The sequence below is a fragment of the Phoxinus phoxinus genome (genome assembly GCF_949152265.1).
Source record: "Phoxinus phoxinus genome assembly, chromosome: 23".
Lineage (NCBI taxonomy): Eukaryota > Metazoa > Chordata > Actinopteri > Cypriniformes > Leuciscidae > Phoxinus > Phoxinus phoxinus.
The window spans coordinates 5,191,294-5,216,225 of record NC_136898.1 but is presented as its reverse complement, the minus strand read 5'-3'; the positions used below and the strand labels follow the sequence as shown (position 1 = coordinate 5,216,225).

The 24,932-nt window shown below is 36.7% G+C and overlaps 1 protein-coding gene and 1 long non-coding RNA gene across 3 annotated transcripts; one reads left to right on the top strand and one right to left on the bottom strand.

Moving 5' to 3' along the window:
* Positions 1 to 3,507: 3,507 nt before the first annotated feature.
* nr2f1b (nuclear receptor subfamily 2, group F, member 1b) lies at positions 3,508 to 8,525 on the top strand. The gene is made up of 3 exons (XM_079600120.1): positions 3,508 to 4,399; positions 5,246 to 5,773; positions 7,591 to 8,525. The coding sequence occupies exons 1-3, from the start codon at positions 3,994 to 3,996 to the stop codon at positions 7,863 to 7,865; spliced, it is 1,209 nt and encodes a 402-aa protein (XP_079456246.1). The 5' UTR covers positions 3,508 to 3,993; the 3' UTR covers positions 7,866 to 8,525.
* Positions 5,164 to 24,540, bottom strand: LOC306991875. Of its 2 annotated transcripts, XR_013796181.1 has the most exons (7): positions 24,362 to 24,540; positions 12,419 to 12,514; positions 12,220 to 12,262; positions 11,621 to 11,731; positions 10,768 to 10,859; positions 10,251 to 10,528; positions 6,663 to 7,846 (listed from the first exon to the last, which is right to left on the bottom strand). It is a non-coding gene; the product is annotated as an uncharacterized lncRNA (long non-coding RNA). The 2 variants fall into 2 exon arrangements; XR_013796180.1 differs by lacking the exons at positions 10,251 to 10,528; positions 10,768 to 10,859 and adding an exon at positions 5,164 to 5,741 and having other exon boundaries at positions 7,615 to 7,846.
* Positions 24,541 to 24,932: the final 392 nt, after the last annotated feature.

Here is a 24,932-nt window from a genome sequence, read left to right as displayed (position 1 = left end):
CAATTCCAAAGAAAGTATTTCCCCATATTTTAATGCACAAAGTCTGTTTTAAAAGTTAAAGTTAAAAGCATATATTATTATTTTTAAACAAAGCAAAGCTGTGGCACAAAACCTCATTATTTTATGAGCGTATAAATTCTGGAACAATTTCCCCAAGTAATTGATTGTATTCGGATCAATTCTCATCGGATGACTATTACAGACAAAGACCCTTTCAGGCGATGTCCTGTCACACTAAAACAACGGCCATGACTGAGATGATGGATCCATTTGTACCTTTCCTACTCTTCGTTTTATGTAATTCATTGAATGATCTTATCAATTCCATCCTCCAGAGCGGGGACAGGTCTGCTCTCTCCGGGTCAGAGGTCACCGTCAGAGGTCAAAGGTTAAATTTAATATTTAAATTGAAGACCTTACAAAACGCTGTTGGATACGGGTAGTCTCCTATTAGTATTAATATTGGCTCTTGAATGATTGGAAGATAAATTTAATTAGACTTTAAAAATTAAAATTAGACAATTCTAGTCAGTTATGCATCCACACGGGCTAAATTTTTGGACGAATCAAGATTTTTATTACTCAGACTTAACAGTACTTTACCTAATTAATTTTAATTTACATAACTAATTTATGAATTTTCTTGTCGTTGAGCTGTAAGTTCAGTGTCTTACCAAAGTATAAAGCTTCCTTCGTGTGTGTGTGTGTGTGTGTGTGTGTGTGTGTGTGTGTGTGTGTGTGTGTGTGTGTGTGTGTGTGTGTGTGTGTGTGTGTGTGTGTGTGTGTGTGTGTGTGTGTGTGTGTGTGTGTGTGTGTTTTAGGGCCATGATGTAATGTGAAGACTCAAATCTTTCCCACACTTGGAGAGGGATCCCTGACAGCCTGGGAAACTAAGAGCTTCCATCTGTTCAACAGGTCAACAGAGGGTCCTGTGACCTTTGACACAGATTTGTCCCCCAGTAAACATGAAGGACCAAGCTGTTGACAGAGTGGTAAACGATACAGACCGGTTCTGTGTAATCTCATCCGAGTCAGATTTATCGGATATTCTGTTGACAGCTCGTACATCTAATTTGTCCCAAAAAAGGAGGGGAAAGGAACAAATTATTTGGTAATTACGTAACTTCTTTCCACCATTATAGTGATTCTAGCATGCACTGAATAATTTTCTTTATTAAAGAATGTACTATTAACACCTTACACACTTATTTATATAAAGAAAAAAAATACGATCAGTTTGGAATTTCTGAGGATGGCTCCAGTTAAGGTTTCACACTTGTAATTTACAAACAGGTTAGCGCCACTTTTAACCCGGGGTTATAAAACACTGCTTCAGAGCAGGGTTAGCAGTACTTTTGTATTGTTCTGCATTGCGGTGTCAAACTTGTAGGTACAGTGTGAAACAATGCGGTGTTAAGGCTCGTTCACAACAAGAAAGATAACTATAAAGATAGATAACTATATTAGCATCCAACATTAGCACAATATCGTTTTGATATTCTAAGCTCATGATTGTCTCTGCCGCTTTAAATGCTCGAGCTCGTTACAGCAGGATGGATTCTGATTGGCTGTCAATGTTTTTATAGTTCATCAGCTGGATAAAATCGTTCTGAGTGTTATTCCAACCATATCGTTTCTCTGTGCCGTTATCGTTATAGCTGTGGTGTGAACTCTGCTATCCTTTAATATTGAGAACGATTTTTAGAACTATATATTTATCATTATCGTCCTTGGTGTGAACGGGCCTTTAGAATGTTACTGCTAGATGCTTAGCAACCGGCAACCAATCACCTCACCTGCCGCGTAATGGTGAATAGTGAAGAGATGTTGTTCTAGTTCGAAAAGTCCATTCAGGAAAAACTTGATAGTTTAGGGTAATTTATAAAAGGAAGATGAGCAATGCTATCGCGTTCTGCATTCGGCCATTCAATGAGCTGACAGCAAATATGCAAATAAGGACGTTAACCCAGTGTTTAGATTGTTAACCCTGGGTAAAGTACGAGAAGAAACAAGATAACCCAGGATTCTGTTTATCTGGGGTTTAGAATGACCCAGGGTTAAATATTTCAAGTGCAAAAAGCCCTGGACTGTGTTTGACGGTGGTACGTTGAGGTCCGAGCCTCTATTGAAGCTCCATTCCTTTAAACGGCAGTCTTTCTCATATCAATACCATGGTGATCACAGTTGATACCGGAATCTCAAAGCTTAGTGAGTTTAAGAAGACAGCAAGTTGTTTATTTTCCTACCACTCATACTAAGTGAATCAATGAAATAGACCTATATGTCACTGCTAATCAATATTTTGCAATCAGTCCAGACTATCAGAAATAAATGAGCTACATCTGGGAATGTGTCACGTGTAATAGATACCCAGAAATACTTTATATCATCCAGGTGTGCTGGAGTAGGCTACATTTCAGTCTGTCAGAGATCCAGCTGCATGCATTTGGCTTCCAAATAGCTCAGTCCTTCCAGAGGTCAGAGGTCACACATCTGCATGTGAAATGCGATGGCCTTTGACACCGCCCGCTGCTCCTGAGCCTCTGTGGCCCTTTAGGTACATGAAGAGCCAGCACTAGTGTCGACCGCTGTGATTTAGGCCCCTGGTTTAAGCCTGCACTCAATCACTGAACACAAAAAGTTACTTTGTGATCCTATAGTGCAAAAATGCATTTTTGTACATATATTAAATACATTTTTATTTTACATTTTAGATGAATTAACAGTTTATCATTAGATTAGTTAATAGTTTAATAGTAAGTTATTTACAGAGCAACTAATAAATAAACAACTAATAGCACTAAAACCCATTAGAATAATTCAAAACAAGATAAAGGTGGCATTCCTCTCAAAAAAAAAAAAGTATAGAAAAACGAAGATACTAATGCTTAGCTGAATCTAGCACATTGTTTTTGTAGTGAGTAGTGACCCTTCTTTTGACCTTTGACCCTGGGCTCTGTCCTTGTCTTTGCTCATTGTATCGCTTTGACCCTTTAACCTGCAGCTCCTACAACCTGTTCACAAACATGCCACCAATCATGTGATCCTGCTCCATCCCAAGCCTTGAGGTTCACCAGCAACTCAAAGCAAAACTTTGACCCTTGAACTCACTGAATTATGCATGAGAAGTAGTTGCTGCTGAAAGTGCAATCACTGTTATTAATAATATTTGTGTAATACCTGTTCCTATAAATACATGGTCACATGTATATAAAAAAACAATCAATTATTTATAAATAAAATATTTCATTTATTTTTTAAATATTATATTATATTATATTATATTATATTATATTATATTATATTATATTATATTATATTATATTATATTATATTATATTATATTATATTATATTATAGATGCACTGGACTGAAAAATACAAACGCATAAAAGGCGAAGTGACTTGAAGAACATAATTGCACCCAGCCGCCTTTGGAAGGATGTGAGCTAAATGGCCAATCAAACAGAGCTTTCGAGCTTAAAAGAGCCGCCCACTTCTGTGCTTTAATACTTGATGGGCTCCTTAATACAGACCATTCAATAGACCACCACTGAAGCGCGTAAGACCAAGCAAAGGTGTGGTCATTTGGATCACCATCATGCCAAAGTTGAGTCCGTTCAGCTCTGTTTTTACGGATACTCCAAATAAGGCCGTTTTTAGTTAGAGTAGAATTCTTCCATTCATGCTCATGTCAATCATGCCAACAGAAAGCTGCGCTACGCCGCGTCTTTGCTCCCCTCGGATCTGATTCATTTGGGGTTTCCGATTGTCCCTTTTACGCACAAAGACATCACCAACACGGAGTTCCTTAAATCGGCGTGATTTTTGATGTGCAATCTGCTCTGGCTGTCTGAACTTGTTGGACACATATCTTCAGTCTCCTCGGTGCGCATTCCACATCAATAGGTTCTTCTGCATGGATAAAACACGACCGGCTTTCTTCATCTTGAATAATTCTGGAGAATACGCGTAAAAGGTTCGCAGTCCAGCCATGGCCATGGTGGTGAGCGTGTGGAGAGATCCGCAGGAGGAACTGGCACCGGGGGGATCTCTGGATGAGCCGAGCGGACCGGGGAGAGACCACCCCCAGCACCACCGCTTAAGCGCAGCCGCGCACTCTCCAAACACCGGACTTCCCTCCGCGGAGGATAAAGGGCAAAACTCAACGCAGAACCAGCAACACATTGAGTGCGCTGTTTGCGGGGATAAATCCAGCGGGAAGCACTACGGACAGTTCACGTGTGAGGGATGCAAAAGTTTCTTCAAGCGGAGTGTTCGGCGGAACTTAACGTACACGTGCCGTGCCAACAGAAGCTGCCCGGTGGATCAGCACCACAGGAACCAGTGCCAGTACTGCCGCCTGAAGAAATGCCTGAAAGTGGGCATGAGACGCGAAGGTGAGTGTTCACTGGGTTTTGTCTTTTTGAAGAAAGAAAGAAAGAAAGAAAGAAAGAAAGAAAGAAAGAAAGAAAGAAAGAAAGAAAGAAAGAAAGAAAGAAAGAAAGAAAGAAAGAAAGAAAGAAATTATAGTAAAAATAAAGATATTTAAAAACAATAGTTATTGATGTTTTTTTATTATCAAACTTTAATTATCATACATATATCAGCTTGCTTAAAAGCAAACACAATTAAAGGATTTGTCTAAAAATGTCTTATAATCAAAAAGCTTTTTTTTATTATTTTTTTAATGTAATAATATAACCTTATTTATAAAGCAACTTATGCAAGTAATAACTCAAGACTACTGCGTTTCAATCACTGAACAGGAAAAGTTACTTTATTGTATCAATAAACCACAGATACAATACATTTCATATTCTTTACAGTGAAAAACTGCATACAATATTAAAAGAGCATTGCAGTAGTTTCTGTCAGGCTTGTGTTTTCATAGATAGATAGATAGATAGATAGATAGATAGATAGATAGATAGATAGATAGATAGATAGATAGATAGATAGATAGATAGATTAATTTATGATTTAACACCATACCAGCAGCAATGGTTATACTGTATGCAATCAACAGATTGCAATGTTAAAATAATAATTATTATTACAATATAAGATAGATAGATAGATAGATAGATAGATAGATAGATAGATAGATAGATAGATTTCATTATTCCAATGATTGCAGTGCACATACTATACAGACAGTATAGGGTGAGAGATGCTTTTATTCAAGATTATATTATATGTTATTTGCATGCACATTTCTTCTCCATCTCCTCCTGTTTTGATAGCGGTTCAGCGAGGAAGAATGCCACCAAACCAGCCGAACCCGAGCCATTACGCGCTGACCAATGGAGACCCCCTGAATGGCCAATGCTACCTATCCGGATACATATCCCTTCTGCTTCGGGCCGAACCATACCCAGCCTCACGATATGGAAACCAGTGCATGCAGTCTGGTAACATCATGGGCATAGAGAACATCTGCGAGCTGGCGGCCCGTTTGCTCTTCAGCGCTGTGGAATGGGCAAGGAACATCCCTTTCTTTCCTGACCTTCAAATCACGGATCAGGTGTCTCTCCTCAGACTCACCTGGAGTGAACTTTTTGTTCTGAACGCTGCGCAGTGCTCCATGCCCCTCCATGTGGCTCCTCTCCTCGCCGCCGCTGGACTTCACGCGTCCCCAATGTCCGCGGATCGGGTCGTGGCCTTCATGGATCATATCCGATTCTTCCAGGAGCAGGTGGAGAAGCTGAAGGCCCTGCAGGTGGACTCCGCCGAATACAGCTGTGCCAAAGCAATAGTGCTGTTCACATCAGGTAGGGCCCGATTCATTCAAGATCGAGTAAACATACTGTACACTTTAATGAGCGTGTCTATAAGATAATCCTATTTGTTCCGCGGTGTTTGTTTCAAATAATAGACTATTAATCTGTCAAAATTACCATCTGTGCACAATCAGATTAAAGGCGTGTAGGTTGTTTAAAAATGATGGTTTCCTAACATTAGGCTATTATTTTGAGTATTTCTCAATAACCCATGTAGTCTACATGTTATCATGTTAAACATGAACACAAACATTAAATTATATGTTTGACAAATTGCATCTGTAAAGTGTTAATCAACATTAATGTTTTAGGTTTATATTATAATTTTTGGTCCTACAAGTCCTAATAATATTCCATTTAATCCTTTAAATATGACCCGATAAGAACTGCTTTCATGATTTCATAACTTAGCAAAGTGCTTAATTAAATGCAGCTTCACATGTTAACCCCCCCCCCCCCCCCCCATCCCCCGTCACCCATCACGACTTGAACACCCTAAACGAGGTCAAAATAAAAAAGCTGGTAAACACTTTATTTTATCATTGTTACAGATTACATGTAGTTATTCTGTAGTAATAGCTATAAATTATGCATGCTTACATGCATTTAACCCTAAACCAAACCCTCATCCTAACCCTACATGTAGTTAATAATTGTTTCTCAGTTCTTAAATATAAAATTACACTGCAATACTGTAACGCTGTTTCAAATTGCCTATATTTTTTTAAACAACGTTTAATAACCAGCAAAGTTCGACTGCAAGTTTTAGGCAGAGTGCGCTAAACATAAGCTCGCGCATGTCTACGGAGGTTACTATAGCAACAACATATCATAGCTCGAGCGGTTTCTGCTAGGATCACATGGGACACGACACATCGACAACACAGAAGTAGCTTTACTTTTAATTACAGGCCTGTTATAAATTTACAAACCACAAAAAATATTTTGTATTTAGTTTAAAATGTCGCCAGACGGTTTGTTAACTGACAAGGCCATCGAATGCGCCCTGAAATAATAGGCCTAGTAGCCTAAATTACTGACAGAAAAAGTAGACCCTAGTGACATGCTGATATCAACTTCCTTAAATATAAACCTTAATGAAGAATACGGAATCGCTAGTGTAGCCTAATACTCCAAAAAACGCTTGAAAAAAAGTTAATATAGATAGGCCATTATAAACCTTATGCAGAGCAGCGCCATGACAGATGAAAGCGAGGCTGTGAGGGATAAATGTATCGTGTTTTCAATGACATGCTGTGAAAGAAAAGAAAGAAAAAAAGCTGTAGCCTATAAAGTTCCTATAAATTACTTATAATTTTCCACAGCTCATATTGTCTGGAGTTTTTGTTTACTGAAAATTCTCTGAAAGATATTTCAAAATTCGAGGAGTTTCTTGTTGTTTTAATTATATATAATTAAGCTATAGGCCATATAATTATATAGTCTTCAGTCTTTTTACTCGTTTCAACTTTTTGAATATACGAACATTGCAGCACGAAGTGCTTATTAATTCGTTTCGGTATAGGCTAATCCATTGTAGCTAGCCTACATATTTTCTATTTCATCATATAAATAACAAACATTACGAATTTAAACTGAAATGCACATGGCACATTCGTTTAATATGGCTAATGCTTTCTTGAAAGGAAAATAGTTCGTGAATTTATATCTGAACCATTACACACAATCATGTTGAATAACACCAGAAGTTTGTGCATAGGCCTATTTAGAGTCGCAGTTATATGTCAGAGATGTTATCCTTCTGAAAGATGTGAGTTTATATCTGACTCCGCTGTATTTGTATGCAGATGCATGCGGCCTTTCAGACGTACCGCACATAGAAGGTCTTCAGGAGAAATCCCAGTGTGCGCTCGAGGAGTACGTGAGGAGCCAGTACCCGAACCAGCCCACTCGCTTCGGCAAGCTTCTGCTGAGACTCCCCGCGCTCCGCATGGTCTCCTCCTCCGTCATAGAACAGATTTTCTTCGTTCGACTGGTGGGCAAAACACCCATCGAGACGCTCATCAGGGATATGCTGCTATCTGGGAGCAGTTTCAACTGGCCCTATATGTCCATTCAATGAGAGCGAGAGGAAGATGATGGGCATTTGGTGAGCAAAACGTACAGGATGAAACTCTGAAATCTCTCTCACTCAGTGTCGATTTATATAGCAATGATATTGTGAAAATGTGAAGATATCTTTACTCTCTTTCTCCTGATCTCTACTTTTAACAGTCAAACATCATTATGTGCCATAAAGACTTTACAAAATAACGTTTGATTCATTTCCTCACAGTGTAATTGTCGATATTTTAACGTCTTAATTTAGTTATTTAAACGAGGGGTTAGCGTATGCTTTGATCCAAAATAACAGAAATAAAATCACTATGGTGTTACCATAAAAACCTTCAACAAATACCACGTTTGTTTCGCGGAGACAATGGATTTAACAATATTTATTTTGCTGTAGGCTATTTATTTTCCTGCTCATCAACTTCCTGTATCTAAACAATCAACCACAGCACTTACGGTTATGTTTTTCTGAGGCTCGACAATAAATGTTATTGATGTATTTTTCAACATTTTTTCTCGGTATTAAGTATTACAATTCAAACCCTTAAATGATCAGGGCGATGTTGGATGTGATGTACGATGGATGAAACATTTGATTAAACAATTTTCATTAATCATTTCGTGCGTAAATGTGCTTTTGTTTGGACTTTTCTAATAAAGATAGTTTTCATAACTTTGAGGGACAAAGTGATGTTCATTTTCATCACGCTGTGGTCTTGTCATGCTTTAAGCGCTTTAAATGTTTTGAGATCTTTTTCAGGAACTGTGAACACCAATGCAAAGAAACTAAAACACAAAAGCCCATAAAGGCAGGAGACTAGACTATTATCAGGTCATTCATATTTACACAAATATGGAATATTTTGATGTATAGGCTATTCAATCATTTAACGCGCGCAATGCAACAAAATAGAGATGTTTCTCACGACAAATATTCGTTTATTAGTTCATTTTATCCGTGCCTTAAATCTATTAAGAACTCTATAATGTGAATTTGATTGATGTTCTTCATGCATTTTTAGACGAAAAATACACGCTTGCACCTTCAGTTGCCTAAATCAAATTATAAATAGGCATATATAGCCTATAATAAGTTCGTGCGAAAAGTTAACTTTGAATTAAATAGAAAATCGCAGTGGCATACCTTGTAGGCTTATAAATACATCAAATGCCGTTTTCTAAAATAGGCAACTCGTTTTTCGTGTTTTGATGGTTCGTTAAAATATGTGCCTGAAACGATATTTTTTCATAACCTTGAAAAAGACAGATCGTTCGTCCTGTAAAGGCTCGTGTTTATCAGAAATATTAGAATGTTATCTGATCAGTTCACAGAGCGATGATACAGGTGAGATGTGTTTTGCACAGAGGTGTCAGGAAAGCGCTGTGATCTGATCACATTAATCAGGTCAGGCTTCAAATAAACGAGATTAATTGTAATTGGACTAGTTTGTGCCCTTTCTTATGTGCCCAATGTGCCATAGCTATCTCAAATCGCTTGTTTATCTTTTATTTTCCAGAGACAGTTTTTAGCCATGATAATACATGAATATGCTATATTTGATTGTAGGCTAAATAAAATGCATAATAGCTGTGTACTGATATCTAAACAGTTAGCTTGATACAGGCGTTTTTTTCTGGCCATTTTCTTTCAAATTAAAGTTTCCAGTCGTGATAATGAAAACATTTGCGTGTTTGAAAACAACAATTATATTAGCTACAACGTTCATTGGCTACAAAAATGACAAAATGTTCGTTAAATAGGCCTATATCACAAACAATTTTTTTTTTGTTTTAGAGAAATTATTTCCCAAACCAACATATTTATCCACGAAATAAACTGTCATGTTTCACTTAAGGATTTTTTAATATAATATCGATTAAATGTATAATTATTGTCTTCCGACGGTTAATATTAGCCCTATCTGTCAATCAAATTATTATAGTATAGCCTATGTAATACGCATGCGCAACAATTGCAAGAAAGAAAATAAAGTCGGTGTACTGAAAATTACCTGAAAGTAACACAACCTATTTGGATTTTTATATTGTCCTGTCTTTAAATCATGCTATCAAAATCTGGTATTTTCAATCAGGTTGTTGGAGTTTATACCTCACAACAATATTTAAACAGCTTATTTATTTATTTAACTTATTTTGTTAAGAGATTTAATGTGTGTAATTTAGTGACAAAATTGTCCCCAGAAGTGGGCTGAATCTGACATCGGACCTCTGCTTGGAGACAGTTTTCTTTATATATATATAAAAAACTTTTAGAAGTAGCTACACGAAGTCTGTGCATCTCCCCAGATAACCGGTGTGTGTTCTTCCATGTGGAGTCTGACAGCCAGAGTCTCTAGTTATTGCGCCCGTCTGTGTGAACTCCGTGACCCTGCACCTCTCTCATCATGTGTGGATCTCCTCCTGAGCTCCCCTCCTCCTCCTCATAGGTGGATCATGAACTCGTGGCATCTCAGATGAATCGCTGACACCGTTCCTGGGCTAGCCGTGACCCCGCCGGTGCCTGGGGACCCGTGAGGAGAACTGGAGCTCAGAATAAAGCACAGGCTCATCCACAGGGGGATTCCTGATGGCCACGAGGAGGGTCTTTGTTGGAAGTTAGTATACGTGCTCGGATCAAGGGTACGGCTGTCAGAGGAAACTGTGTCCAAGGAACTGGTGTGGGAATGCAAACATAGACACTTGTGAGTAAAATAGTGCTAGGAAAGCTGGTTTCTGGGTGTAAATGTGATGTCCTGCAAATATTAATAAAAAAAAGTATGTCAGCTAAATTAAAGATCAGATTTAAAGGTCACGGGGCATGTAAATATGGGTCTTCCTGTCATGGGCAGCATTAAAGTCTTACTGGACTTATTTGGATTAGCAACCTGTAAAGACATATAGAGCAGGCATACCTGGAAAGGGGGCTTACGGCACAATCTGGAGACGGGAGTGCTGTCCAACTGAATCAAGTTAACTGGACATGTCACCTATAGAATCCAGGATCCTATGGTATGGACAATAGGCTTTCTAGCACAGAAATCGAAGAGAACTCCAAATCCTAGTTTAAGACTTTAATGCAGTCTTTATTGTATTCCTAGGCCTGGCTTAATTAGCTCACTTGCAGAATCCACGAACACGTACTACGTCTTAAGTGGATTTTAAGTCGGATGGCAGACTAGATTTACAGCCAACGGACATCTATGAGAATGGCTTTTAAATTCCAATTCAATTTAGATTGGTAGCAAACAGGATGAAGAAGTTGACGTTTGAATTTAAAGGTGTGCTAATGAAGTAAAGTTGTTATTTTCTTTAGAAAGAATTTTTTTAATTTATTCAAGGACATTAAATTGATTAAAAGTGATGGTAAAGACGCTTAAAATATAACAAAAGATTTCTATTTTAAATAAATGCTGTTCTTTTGAACTCTATTCATCAAATAATCCTGAAAATAATGTATCGCATGCAGTTAAAAATATGAAGCTGCTCAACTGTTTTCAAAATTGATAATAATCAGACATGTTTCTTAAGCAGCAAATCAGCATATTAGAATGATTTCTGAAGGATCATGTGACACTGAAGAGTAATGATGCTGAAAATTCAGCTTTGCATCACAGGAGTAAATTGCGGTTTAATTAAAAAACAATAGATAACAGTTATTTTGAATTGTAATAACATTTCACAATATTAGTTAGTATGTGGCTAAATGAATTCATACTCTTACTCATGAATCGAAAAAGAAGGCCGTTCTTAAATCGCAATCTTAGCAAGCAATCTTTGATCAGCCGGGTTAATTTGTCTGTCTCTCAGACGATCAGAGATACCTAGCTCACTGATGATCAGACATCGTCTCTTCTTCTCCCAGTCGATGACGTCCTGCTGGAGTAATTACAGAGCACTTTACTGTCTGGCCCATTATCAGCCTTTGTTCAGTTTTTAACTTGGCCTGAATGAATCTGATACATGTTTTAATTGTCCAAGCATTCTATTCAAACAGAATATGTTTTACAAGAAGCTACACACAACATGGATAGAACTGCCACTGATTTTGGAAAGTTGTATAAGAATATATACAAACATATGCATTTGTTTAAGACATGCTGCAAAAATAGCGTTAGTCTAAAACGATAATGATAACTGGGTCAGTCCTCATATGCAGCACCTTTTGGACTCTGTTACTTAAAAATAAAATGAATGTGCTTGTGTTTAACCAAGTATTTTTACAATATGAAAGTGCACAAACTTTTAAAGCTCACTGATGCTTATGCTGTTTTTGCCACTTCCTGGAAGATCATAAAGGCTTTTGTTAGTTACCACCAGATACACCAGAACACACATATTTCATCAAATCCATTGGTAACACTTACCGATACTTGTGCTGTTGATTTGCCACCAAAATGATGTCACTTCCTGGAAGATGATGTCATGAAGCCTTTTGTTAGTGAAGTATTTTTTTTTTTTTAGAAAAGATTAAACAGCTTAAAACCAAAATTGTGATTTAAAAAATATATATATGATTGCCATCTTTAATGCACATAATTAATTGAATAAATTGCTAATACTTACTGATACTTGGGCTGATGCTTTGCCACCAAAATGATGTCACTTCCTAGAAGATGATGTCAAGGCTCTTGTTAAGGGATTTTACAAAAGATTAAACACCTGAAAACCAAAATGGTGAAATTATTTACAAAACGTAATACATAATTCCCATCCTTAACACACAGAATTCATTAAATCCATTGCTAACACTTAGTGATGCTTGTGCTAATTGCTTTGCCAGCAAAATCATGTCACTACCTGGAAGATGACATCATAAAGGCTTTTGTTATTTAGGGTTAATTCAGGATAATTGGGATGTTTCATCTCAATGGTAAAACGTGTCCCAATTTACCTGAATTCACCCCTAAGTGATTCTTACAAAAGACTAAACAACTTAAAGGGATAGTTCAGCCTAAAACAAAGTCATTATTTACTCACCCTGTGTTGTTCTAATGCCGTGTGGCCTTATTTCTTTTATGGACCACAAAAGGAGAATTTTCACAAAATCCCATTCGCGCTTGTCATTATAATTGCAGTGAATAGTGATCATCATCAATCTTTTTCAAAAGATGCAAAAGTATCACTGAATGTTCCGATGGGACACATATATATTCCAACGACATGCAATCCACACACCTTCTTCCCTGATGTATGTATGAAGACTTCAGATGCAAAAGGCTCTTTGTGCCACCTGACATTTTCCTCTAAAATTAGCATTTTTATCAAGCTCGTATATTTAAGTTCAGTTATTTCACTTTAATGACAATTAATAGGTCATTTTCATTGCCATTAAAGTGAAATAACTGAACATAAACATACACGCTTGATAAAAATGATCATTCTAGAAGAAGATTTCAGATAGCACTTGCATCTGTTGTGTTCGTCGTAGCAAAAAGTTATCGTGTTCACATCTGTCAACTCTCATTGTGACGGTCATCAGACAAGGAGATGTTTGACTCAGTGAAGAAAGCACACAGACACTTTTTTTGGAATTTCTAGGCGTTATATTTCATGTCATGTTTTTGTTCATCTTGATTTCTCAGGACTTGTGTGCTATTTCTGGGCAAAGAGTCACACGAACGTGTTCACTGAAGACCAGCGGCCAAGTTAAGATTTTAATAGGCTACATTAAATTTAGGTTTGTTTTTCACCAAACCCTATTGTATACCCCCAGAACATGTGGCATATATGACACGTGTAGCATCTGACCATTCTGTGATACTTTTGCATATTTTTTTCAAAAGCTTGATGCTATTCACAGGCATTATAGACGAGCGCGACATTTGTTTGTTGAAAATCCTCCTTTTGTGGTCCATAAAAAAAGAAGGGACATTAAAACAATGGTGGTAAATGATGGATTCATTTTCATTTTAGGGTGTACTGTCCCTTTAAAACCAAAATGGTGAATATAACAAGCTGTAGTCCAGAATCCCCAGTTTAACCCAGTAACACTAAATGTGTGGCATGTTGGCATACTGGTAATAAGTGTTGATAGAACGCTCTCTCCTCAGATCTCCCAACTATAGTAATCCTCCTAATGAAGTAAACATGGATTTCCCCGTAATGCCCATCGTCTTGCACAGAACATTGTCCCTAATCCGCTCCAGACGGCCAGATAATGACATGTGTTCCTATGGACCAATCAACCCATGCACAAGAACATTAAGAATGAATTAGCCTCTAGTTACGGTCTCCACAAACCATGTGTGCTGAATATGGTGTCTGCGCTATGTTGTCATATTCTTATTAATTCAGCTGCATTTTTGGTAATTGAAATCAATGGTAAACAGCAGCCCACTAAACTGCATGCCTACAAATGCATCAAATATGACACTCCAAAATCAGTGTTTTAAAAGACAGTATACAGTTTAATATTAAGGTAACTGTGTTGATGGGGTCATTGCAGGGTCACGGGATTATTCCCGGCTCTAACACAGTTTTACGCACTGGGGGGCCCACAACTTTTTAGACAACAGCTTGTCGGCAGCCCACTCATTAGTGTCACAAACACGCACACACATGCACACACGCTCAAACATCCACTCAAACTGACACCAAATAGAAGGTGATGATAGTGACTGTTAAAATAGCACATTTGCTTTTGATTCAATTATAATTCTCAAGCTAATCTGCAATCTGTCCTCATTATCACTTTAGATTTAATACATTACAGTTAAACCCAACACATGACAAATACACTTTCAAACATTTGAGATGTCGTTTTAACACCTCTTTTCTACTTTTCCGACGTTAATTAATTCCAAAAACAAAGATCATGACTTTTACAATGAAGTTTTCTCCAAACTTTTATAATGGATCCACATTCACCTCTTCGGCTTCTCAGCACAGACATGCATTAATCCACGTTCTGCTTCTTTGAAGTCGAATCGCTTTCTAATTAAGGAACCGCTGGCCTTCAAAAGACCTCATTCTGGAGTCATGTGGTATCTTCTATGCGACTTGACTGAGAAATACATTTGGAGTGATGCAATTCTCTTTCTCTCAGAAATAAAAAATATGGTTGCAGTGCAACCTCCGTGAACAGAGGAATGTCAAAAAAGGCAAAAGACATTGACGTATCTCATGAGACAACATCCCTGATGACTGAGAAACTTCATTACACCTACACTGTAAAAAAATATTGTTGGGTTAACTTAAAAAAGAAAGTTACCCGGTTGCCTTAAAAATTTGAGTTCATTGAAATTAAACAATTGAGTTAATGCAATGAAGGAGATTGGTTTAATCAATAGAAACTGAAAATATTATGTCATCTGAACTACATTAATTATCTAAGTTGATTTGACAAAAGATTAAAAGTTGTGATTATAAATAATGAAAATATTTTTTTACAGTGAAGATGATGCATATGATTGCATATAATATTGTGATACTATTAAAGTAAAAAATACAATACACCATATGCAGTACACTGCAAGTAACACATTGACATATATAGTTTAAGAACTAAACAGTTCTTAGTGGAACTTATGCATTTCATGCATCCGTATTCCTCAAATGCGAATGTTTGGAAGTCCGCACATGCTCCGTTCTGAGAGTAACTTCCACGGGGTGTGATATTATGGAGTCTGCTCTCTGAATGAACCTGCGCTGTGTGTTCACCCTCCAGGCTCTCTGAAATGGATTCTGTATGTCTGAACCAGTCGTGCCACGCGCTTGTCCTTGGTAGAAAAGAAAAGAGGGAGATTTTTTTTCCCTTCAACCCAGAGAGGTTATTATCAGAGCTTGTGCTGTTAATAGATCCGACAAACACCTACAGACTGATCCGCTTCATTTGCCGCTTGCCTTTTTGAAGCATCAGAAATGAAATATAATGAGATTTGATATGCGTTCTGGTACATCTGTCATGCAGGTATGACATTGATGTAACTCTCAGTGGGATATTTTATTGCTCAGTGGAGTTTCATTTAAATTTACTTGCATAAAGTCAGCATGAAATCAAAATTGACAATTCTTGTTTCCTTTTAAAATATTAGAATAGTGCAGTATTTCAAATGATATATCCGTGCACATCATTCGTTTTCAAAAATTCATGTGTCCTCGTAATCTTTATTTAAAAAATCTTTCCCTCCTACTTGTCTTACAGCGACATATATTTTTATCTCTGATGATGCGTTTACTGGCGTGAGGGCGGGGCAACCTGTCACTCACATGAGATCCACCAATAGCAAACCACATCCATCCAATCAATTCCTGATGGAAAAAATCAAATCCTGCCCTATTTTTTTCTTGTTGGAAAAGCCGTTTCACTCAGATATACATCCCAATAGGGAAGAAAAGGCAGTCACAACATACGACTTTAAAGCACATTCTTGTGCTTATTGTGAACGATGCATGTTGTTCAAAAGGAAAATAAATGACGGTAAGGCATTAAAGCGATCTCAACTGTGATTTTTCCTAAGGCTTTGTATCTGAACGAGCTAAATGAAGAGTGTTTCCTCTCTCTGTGCTGTGTGTGAGCTGTCAGAGCTGAACTCCGTGTGCCAGTGTCTGTGGGAGCAGCAGCAGGACTCATCACACAGAGGTGAGCGGCCCAGCCGGATCCGCGGATCACTGCCAGAGGGAAACTTTGCCCTGGGCGATGCAAATGAAAGGCCCTCACAGATCACACATGAAGGAGACAATAAAGTCATGAGGTGTGACTGTGTGTGTGTGTGTGTGTGTGTGTGTGTGTGTGTGTCTGTGTGTGTGTGTGTGTGTGTGTGTGTGAGACACAAAATGTGTGTCACAACACAAAACACAGTCCATTTTTATGTCTGACAGCACGTTTCCATTCATTCAAGGGGAATTTAAGGATATATTTATCATTTTCAAAAATATTGTTTTACTATTGAAATAAATTAGTACAATAAAAATACTTACTATTAAATTAAATAATTAGGTATTACTGGTTTGCTAAGACAAGCATCCCTACTATTAATGCCTATATCTAATCATAACCATAACTGTAGCGATAACTGTTATCCACACCAGAGCTGCAGTTTTGTCGTCTGTCGCTTTAAACGCTCAAACTCTTTACAGCAGGATGGATTCTGATTGGCTGTCAATGTTTTTATTGTTCAAGAGCTGGAAAAAAAATATTTCCGAAATTTATTCCAATGATATAGTTTTTCTGTGTCGCTATCGTTATAGTTGTGGTGTGGACTTCACTGTTATCAATTAGAATGATTATTCAAACTTTTAACAATTGTTAATTGTGTTAGTCAGTGTGAATAAGCCTTAAAGGGATAGTTCACTTTAAAATGAAAATTCTGTCATCCTTTAACCTTCAACCTCAAGTTGCTTCAAACCTGTATGACTTTCTTTCTTCTGCTGAACACAAAGGAAGATATTTTTGAAGAATGTCAGTAACCAAACAGTTAACTGGTCCCATTGACTTCCATAGTAGGAAAAAAAAAATACTTTGGAAGTCAATGGGACCAGTTAACTGTTTGGTTACTGACATTCTTCAAAATATCTTCATTTGTGTTCAGCAGAAGAAAGAAATTCATTCAGGTTTGAAACAACTTGAGGGTGAGTAAATGATGACAGAATTTTCATTTTAAAGTGAACTATCCCTTTAAGTGTTAAAAGTTTGCATGCAGGTCATCCTACACCATTTGTGCTCAGCTCATTTTGCTAGTCTTATTCGAGAATAGTGCTGTTAAGCTTCTTTTTGGACTCACAGTTTTCGAGTAGTGGATGATAAAACGGGTGAAAAGCAACAACCTAACAACCTAGAAAACCCCAACAGCCATCTAGAACATCCTAGAAACCATACGAGATCCATAGCAACCATCTCAAACACCCTAGCAACCATACGAGATCCATAGCAACCATCTAGAACACCCTAGCAACCATATGAGATCCATAGCAACCATCTAGAACACCCTAGCAACCATATAAGATTCATAGCAACCATCTAAAACACCCTAGTAACCACCTGGAGCACCCTATAAAGCACTCATACTGTATAGCAGCAAAGAAAGAGCAAATACTGAAAATTTGCAAGCACACTCCAACATTAAGGTGGCATGTGCAAGAACAACTCTTTTTTTCTTCAGAAAATGTTAATTATCTCTCGGTTTAAAGCTTAATTGTGTAATTTCTGCACCACTAGTGCTATTATTTGCATGGGAATTTCATGAGAATCAACCTACAAATGTCTTAGTTATAGTTTTATCTGCATATTTAACGGAGATAAGAAGAAAGTGTTGGATTTTAAAGTTGATTAAAACTAAATTAAAGTACAAAAATGAATTGATGACTTTTGTTTCTATACATAACCTACCATCCTTCTTTCAAAAATGTGAAGTTCTTGAAAACATTTTAGTGAGTAACAAAAAGTGGAGACTAGACCACCGAAAGTTAAATGAAATCATCATATATCACATTCATACACACATTCCATCATCATCCGAATACATATTCTAGCAGGTTCACACACACATGATGCGCCTTTAAAATAATGTCCTGAAGGACCACCTGTTGTCCATTATTGTGAAATATTTCTAAGGCATGAATCATAAGGGTGAGTAATTAATCACGGGCTGTCAGAACGGAGCGCAGGGGTCTCGTGGGAGGGTGAAGAGTCACATATGGGCAGATGGAGGTCAGAGTCGCACCGCACACGCCATCGACAGGTTAACATGAGAGAGGGAGAGCAAGTGTGAAGACAAAAGTAAAAACAGATGAGAAATATGAGGGGAGGTTATTGGAAATAACCACTGATATTATCTTTAGTAGTTTCTATCTATCTATCTATCTATCTATCTATCTATCTATCTATCTATCTATCTATCTATCTATCTATCTATCTATCTATCTATCTATCTATCTATCTATCTATCTATCTATTAGGGCTGTTTAACGATTAATCGCATCCAAAATAAAAGTTTGTGTTTACGTAAAAAATGTGTGTGTACTGTGTATAATTATTTTATATATATAAATACACACACATGCTTGATATTTAAGAAATATTTGCATGTATATACTGTATATAGATGTATATTATATATAAATTATAATAATTTTATATATAAATAACACATTTTTCTATCTATTCATCCATCCATCCATCCATCCATCAATCCATCCATCCATCCATCCATCCATCTATCTATCTATCTATCTATCTATCTATCTATCTATCTATCTATCTATCTATCTATCTATCTATCTATCTATCTATCTATCTATCTATCTATCTATCTATCTATCTATCTATCAGTTCACTATCTGAATCAGAAAATGAAATGGACAGACATTTTTAGCACCACTAAATGATAGTACAAAAGTCTCAACACTCAAAAATATGTATTGGCTTCATTCATAGGTAAAGGATAGATCTTAATTTCTTAATTAAATGCTGTATTATACTAATATCAGTCACTGAGTAGTTAGCTGCAAAATGTAGATTGATCATGAAATGTAATATTAGAAAAGTTAGTTTTTATGTTGTCAAAAAAAAAAGGAAGGAAGGTCAGTTTGTGAAATTAAATCCATTATTATTAGAGAATATTCTGTATATGTTCATTTTAATAAGGTTGTCCAGAAAGAAAAAACTTTTGCAATTTTTATTGAAAAAAACCCCCAAAACATAACAAAAATCACATTCCTGGAACATAAAAAAATTTATATATGCTAACATTACGAGAATGTTCTGTGTTAGCAGATAATTTGGTCTTGGGTGAAACTGATAAGTAAATGTTTCGAAATTTGGTTGTAGATATTTCATCACGAAACTTAAGTAGAGACTTTGTGAGATTATTGGAGTCTTGTTTTCTTGAGAGAAAAATGTGCGAAGGAAGAGATATTAATTGACTCTGATACATTTGATCGTTTGCTACATGAATTACTACACCAAAACAGCATCCACAAACAAACATGAAACAAAAGCATGTGTTTCTTCAGCCCTGTTCCAAGCCCAGTAGTATCTGATACAGATAGCTCAGCTGAATAACACGTTTAAAGGTTTTTACTAATTGAAGTCGTCACAGAGCCTGAAGCCAGCGCGACGATCCTTCACTCCTCAGTAAACTCGTGCACTGTCGCCCTCTGGCTCTCTGCACTCACACACTGTTGGCTCTCAGATAAAGATAATTACCACAGGCTGTAGGCTACAGCGCGTCCCATTTTGATCTGTAGTACAAAAGATCTGAAGCCACTGTTATCTGTTCCTTCTCTCTTTAGACATTACGCGAGTATTTGAAGTGTGTTTAGAGCCCCTTCAAGCATGTTTATTCTCAACTGAATGTCCCTTTGTGTTTCTGGCCTACAGAGAAGGAAGACAATTTTATCATTTAGCAAAAATGTATTCATCCTGAAAGACAATGAATCCACAGGGAAAACAGGCACTGATGGTTCTTTCTACAGTTTTACATAAACTCTCCTCGCATGGGTTTATGAATACAACACCTTGTACAAGCTTCTTACTAGTAAAACATATGAAATAAATCCACGTATTAATGCAATAAGCAGTGTTAGTAAAGACTCAACTCCAAAAGCAAGGAGAGTCAAAATGTAAGTATCGTTTGATAGAAAACTTTTGACATTTGGAAGTTCTCATGCTTAGAAACTGCTGATAAAAGACAAAAATAGAAGTGTGCTCAAGGGAAATTTCACATATCTTTCTTATTTGACATGCAATATCTCAAGGAAGGAAATACAATTATTTTTTGGTGAAGTTCCGCTACTCTTTTTAATCGTGTGAATCCGCTGTAAATAATAATTGGCCATCATTTCCATTATCTGTGCATGTTTCCTGAAGTTACAAGCAAAAAAACACCACATGAATGCTACTTTTGTATAAGGCTCTATGAGTCTCATGTATTATGACTATCTTACGTAACTCCATGAGGAATAAATTTAGATATAAGTGATGAATTATGGTGAGTTTGGGCTCTATGTAATCATGACAATCTGCTGTAAACAATGATGTACTATTTTCCATGATCTGATCATGTTTTTATGAAGTTACAAACAAAAACGTGACATAAATGCTGCATCTGTTATTTACAATTTATTCTTGCAGGGCTTCACATACAAAAACTCGCTCAAGTTTAGTCAAAGCCCAAAACAATTATACTCGTTGTTTTCTACTCCGCAATACCTTTAAAATGACATATGACACATGACTATCTGAGCTGTATGATGTTTTTGACATATTACAGTACTTAGTACAATTGTTTTTTTTTATTTAACAGCAAATGACTCGGCACTTAAGAGTTAATCAAATTGTGTAAATGCATTGTAAAGTTCAGAGTCTAAGCTTTCAAATGACCCCTATGTTGTGTTGATCAAGGCAGTAGTTTTAAAAAATATGATTATTAATTTATGTCATAACGCAAATATATACATAAGTATACATAACACATTACTTTCCATTATAAGTAAGTAATGCAAAAAGTAACTTTTTTAGGAAGTAACGCAATATTGATTTGTAACATTACTTTTAAAAGTAACTTTCCCCGACACTGGCAATAAGATTGAGTGTCCCTGCTTCAAATATGGAATTATTTTACATGTTATAATTTGAGGTATCATTCATGTCTGTATCAAAAACTATAATAAATAAAAAAGTAGTGTTACCCTTAACAAACACCATTAATGATACACTTCAAATGCTGCAATAATTCCCTATTAAGAACTATCAAAATAATATCAAGTGTTCAAATAAAACCGTTCCAAATCTGTTACATCTGGTTCACTCATAATGCATTTCATATCATAAAGATGCGCATGCCATTTGCCCCAGAATGCGACAGCATTTCTATCGTCTGAACCTCCAAATGACCCACTTAAAGTGGCACTGATGCCATTAATACTTTCTCAGGTCATGGCACCTTAGGATATTCAAATCACAACACTCAAAGAGAAAGAAAGAGAGCGAGAAAAGGAAAGAAATTGTGTGTGTCTCTCAGGAATGCCCTCTATATTAAATCTATAATAGAGTCGACTGCCATTGGCTATATCTAAAACACGCTCATTTTTCTGCAAACCCCAACATCCATGGGAAAACACTTTTCTCCCAATAGACAAATCCAGCCTTAAATAGGAAAAAGAATCTGAAGTTTTAGTTTAAATCGACTCACGGTTTAGCATGGATTTTTTTTAAAAATAACTGATTAAAGCACAAAAACAAATCGACTCGTACAGTAAATGATAAATCTCATGAAAATACCTCCAAGTCACATTGCACATTAAAATCAAAAGAAAAAAATGACATAATTTTGCATACAAATGAAGCCACATTATGGGTTTTCGCATTAGTCACACAGTGTGAAAAAATTAGTCATGTATAGAAAAAAAAGATTGGGGTGATTGATTAATTGACATGAAAATAATGCAAAATTTCTAAATAAGCTTGGCTTTAATAGAGGCTTTATTTTTACGTAAAATATAATTTCTTATTAGTGAAATATGAGCTGGGCATGTGCTGACAGGTTTTGTGAGATTCGCCAATGTTTTTTATTTTAAAAATCTATATGAACAAGACATTTTTTAAGATATGACTAGAAAGCAAGATCAAAAACCCAAAATAATTGTACAAAATAAGGCTGTAAAGGCACAACAACTTAGTCATGCATTTAATTTACTGTGTTGTACTGATTTCATTGGCCCGTTGATAAACCAATGAAATGAAAAAGAGCCTCCAAGCTCCTGCTCTGCCTTTCCAGTCACGTCGCAGCATGGCATCTGGAGCGTTGTGGCGGGGGTCAATGTCAGCGGAACGGCACAAAACTCAACGTAAGCAATCAGTTTACCAGAGAGATGCTAACTCGGCGATGAGAAGAGAGGGGGGTGCATCAATGCCTAATTAGCCACTAGCATGTTCCCTTTAATAATGCAGAATTAAAAAGCCAGGAGGACCACACACACTCATGTTCACACTACAGTGGGGTTCACCCTCATTCAAGTCTCAGCGGGCCCCAAAACTCAACAACACAAGCAGGAGGAGTCCCAGCAACTAACAGAACAATGCTAATGAATAGAGAGAGAGCGCATTTTGTTTGTGCTCGTATTCTGAATTTGTGACGAGGGAGTTGTCAAACGACTACCATCACGCTTTGTGGCTGTATGTCAGGCGCTGTATTCACTCAGGGGTGGACTGTCAGGGAAAGGCCCTGTCTCATTACACAGAAGCTGTGTGCTGGTTGGCTCTGTGCATCCACCACTGGGGTCAGTGTAGGTTCCTATGGGGCCGGCATCTGTACTGACAGCTGGCGCTCCAGGGAGTGTGTGACGTTCACGCTCCCTGGAGCTCGGTACTGTACTGTACTGTACTGTACTGCAGGCAACAATAAGCTGAGCCAAGTTCATGTTATCTTGTTTATATTTTTATTTACAAATTATCTAATAATTATGAAAGCTTGTTTCCGCTACTGAATAAAAACTCACAATTCTGACTTTTTTTCTTGCAATTGTGAGATATAAACTTTTCTCTGAATTTTGAGTTTATATTTTGCAATTCTGACTTTATAACATGTGATTTCGAGTTATAAAGTTAGTATTGTTAGATAGAAACTAAAAATTCTGATAAAAAAAAAGTTATTTTCACTTAGAATTTAACTTTAGGGCCCAGTTTCACAGACGGCTTAGACCAAGCAAGGGTTAGGCCTTAGGTCAATTAGGACATTTAAGTAGCTTTTATAAATGTGTCTTAGAAAAAAAACATTACTTGTGTGCATCTTGAGACAAAACAATGGCACTGACATATTTTAAGACATCAGTGTAAGCTCAAATATGGATTTTAGTCTGGTACTAGGTTTAAGCCTATAGTCTGTGAAACCATCTCGCAAATCTGACTTTTTTTCCTAACAATTTTTTTTCTCATTGTGAGGGGGAAAAGTCAGAATTGTGAGTTAAAAAGTCGCAATTATCTTTTAAATTGTTATATTCTGTGTCGGAAACAATTAAGCTTCCATAATACTTAAGGCCTACTTTAGTTGTAAATACTTTAAAATGTATTTTATGGCTGAAATAAAGTTATCTTACGATTTCAAAAGATAATACTATCTATTCTGACTAATAATTTAATTGTAGCCTAAAACAGTGATCGTGTGACGCGTTTACATCCTACGTGGTTGTTTAGTATGTGTAGTAGAGAGACGAACGAGAACATTTTGTTGAGAGAAATGTATACCAGTTTGACATCGGTTAGTTCACATTTATCATTAAAATTAAAACGATCATAGCCGTGGTCATCCACTAAAAACAAAATGAATCTTTTTTCATTTTCGATAACGCTGCTGTCAGGTTTGGCCACGCGGCTTTTTTTTTTTTTTTTTTTTTAAATCGGCGCGAGTTTACAGTAAATGTGCGTGCAGGCAGTATATCAAATTCTGAGTCATTGGCAAAACTGGACGCTTAATTTTTAGGTTTAAGCAGTACCCCAGGCTTGCCCAAAGCAACTCTGCAAGTGTTTACGCCCTTTGAAACAACCCTATGCGAGGGAGGTACACTTACCTGCATTCACATCACATCACTGAAAAAACCAACCGTCTCTAAAGGCTACATGTCATGCGCAGAGCGGATCTGTCTACACACATCATCCTCAGGTCTTGTGGCAACTGGCAAACTTTGTGTAAACATCTGAGGTAAGCACTCAAAGGAATGCTAGTAGGCTACTGGTTACTGCGCAGTTACACTGCATACTGTTTAGTTTTTAATTTTTATTTGAACTAACAGTAGGCTAGGCTAGGCTATGCTGTATACAAGAATAAGGCCTACGTTTTTTAAACATTAGTATACTATATTGTTTTTTTGTTTTACATATTTCATACTAGCAAACAGAATTTGTATGGTAGTATGCTATTCCAAACATAACCATTTTTATTTATAATTTCAATGTGTCTAGATTTTTTTTTATAGACCTATGTCCTACATTAAATCAACATTTTAATGTATACAAATTTAATGTGGTTTATTCAAATCAAATGTGATTATGGCTCTTGCTTTAATATGGTAATGAGGGTCTTGACAGCTCTTAGATATATGGTGTCTGTGGTCTTAAATTGAACTACACTATTTTCCCTTG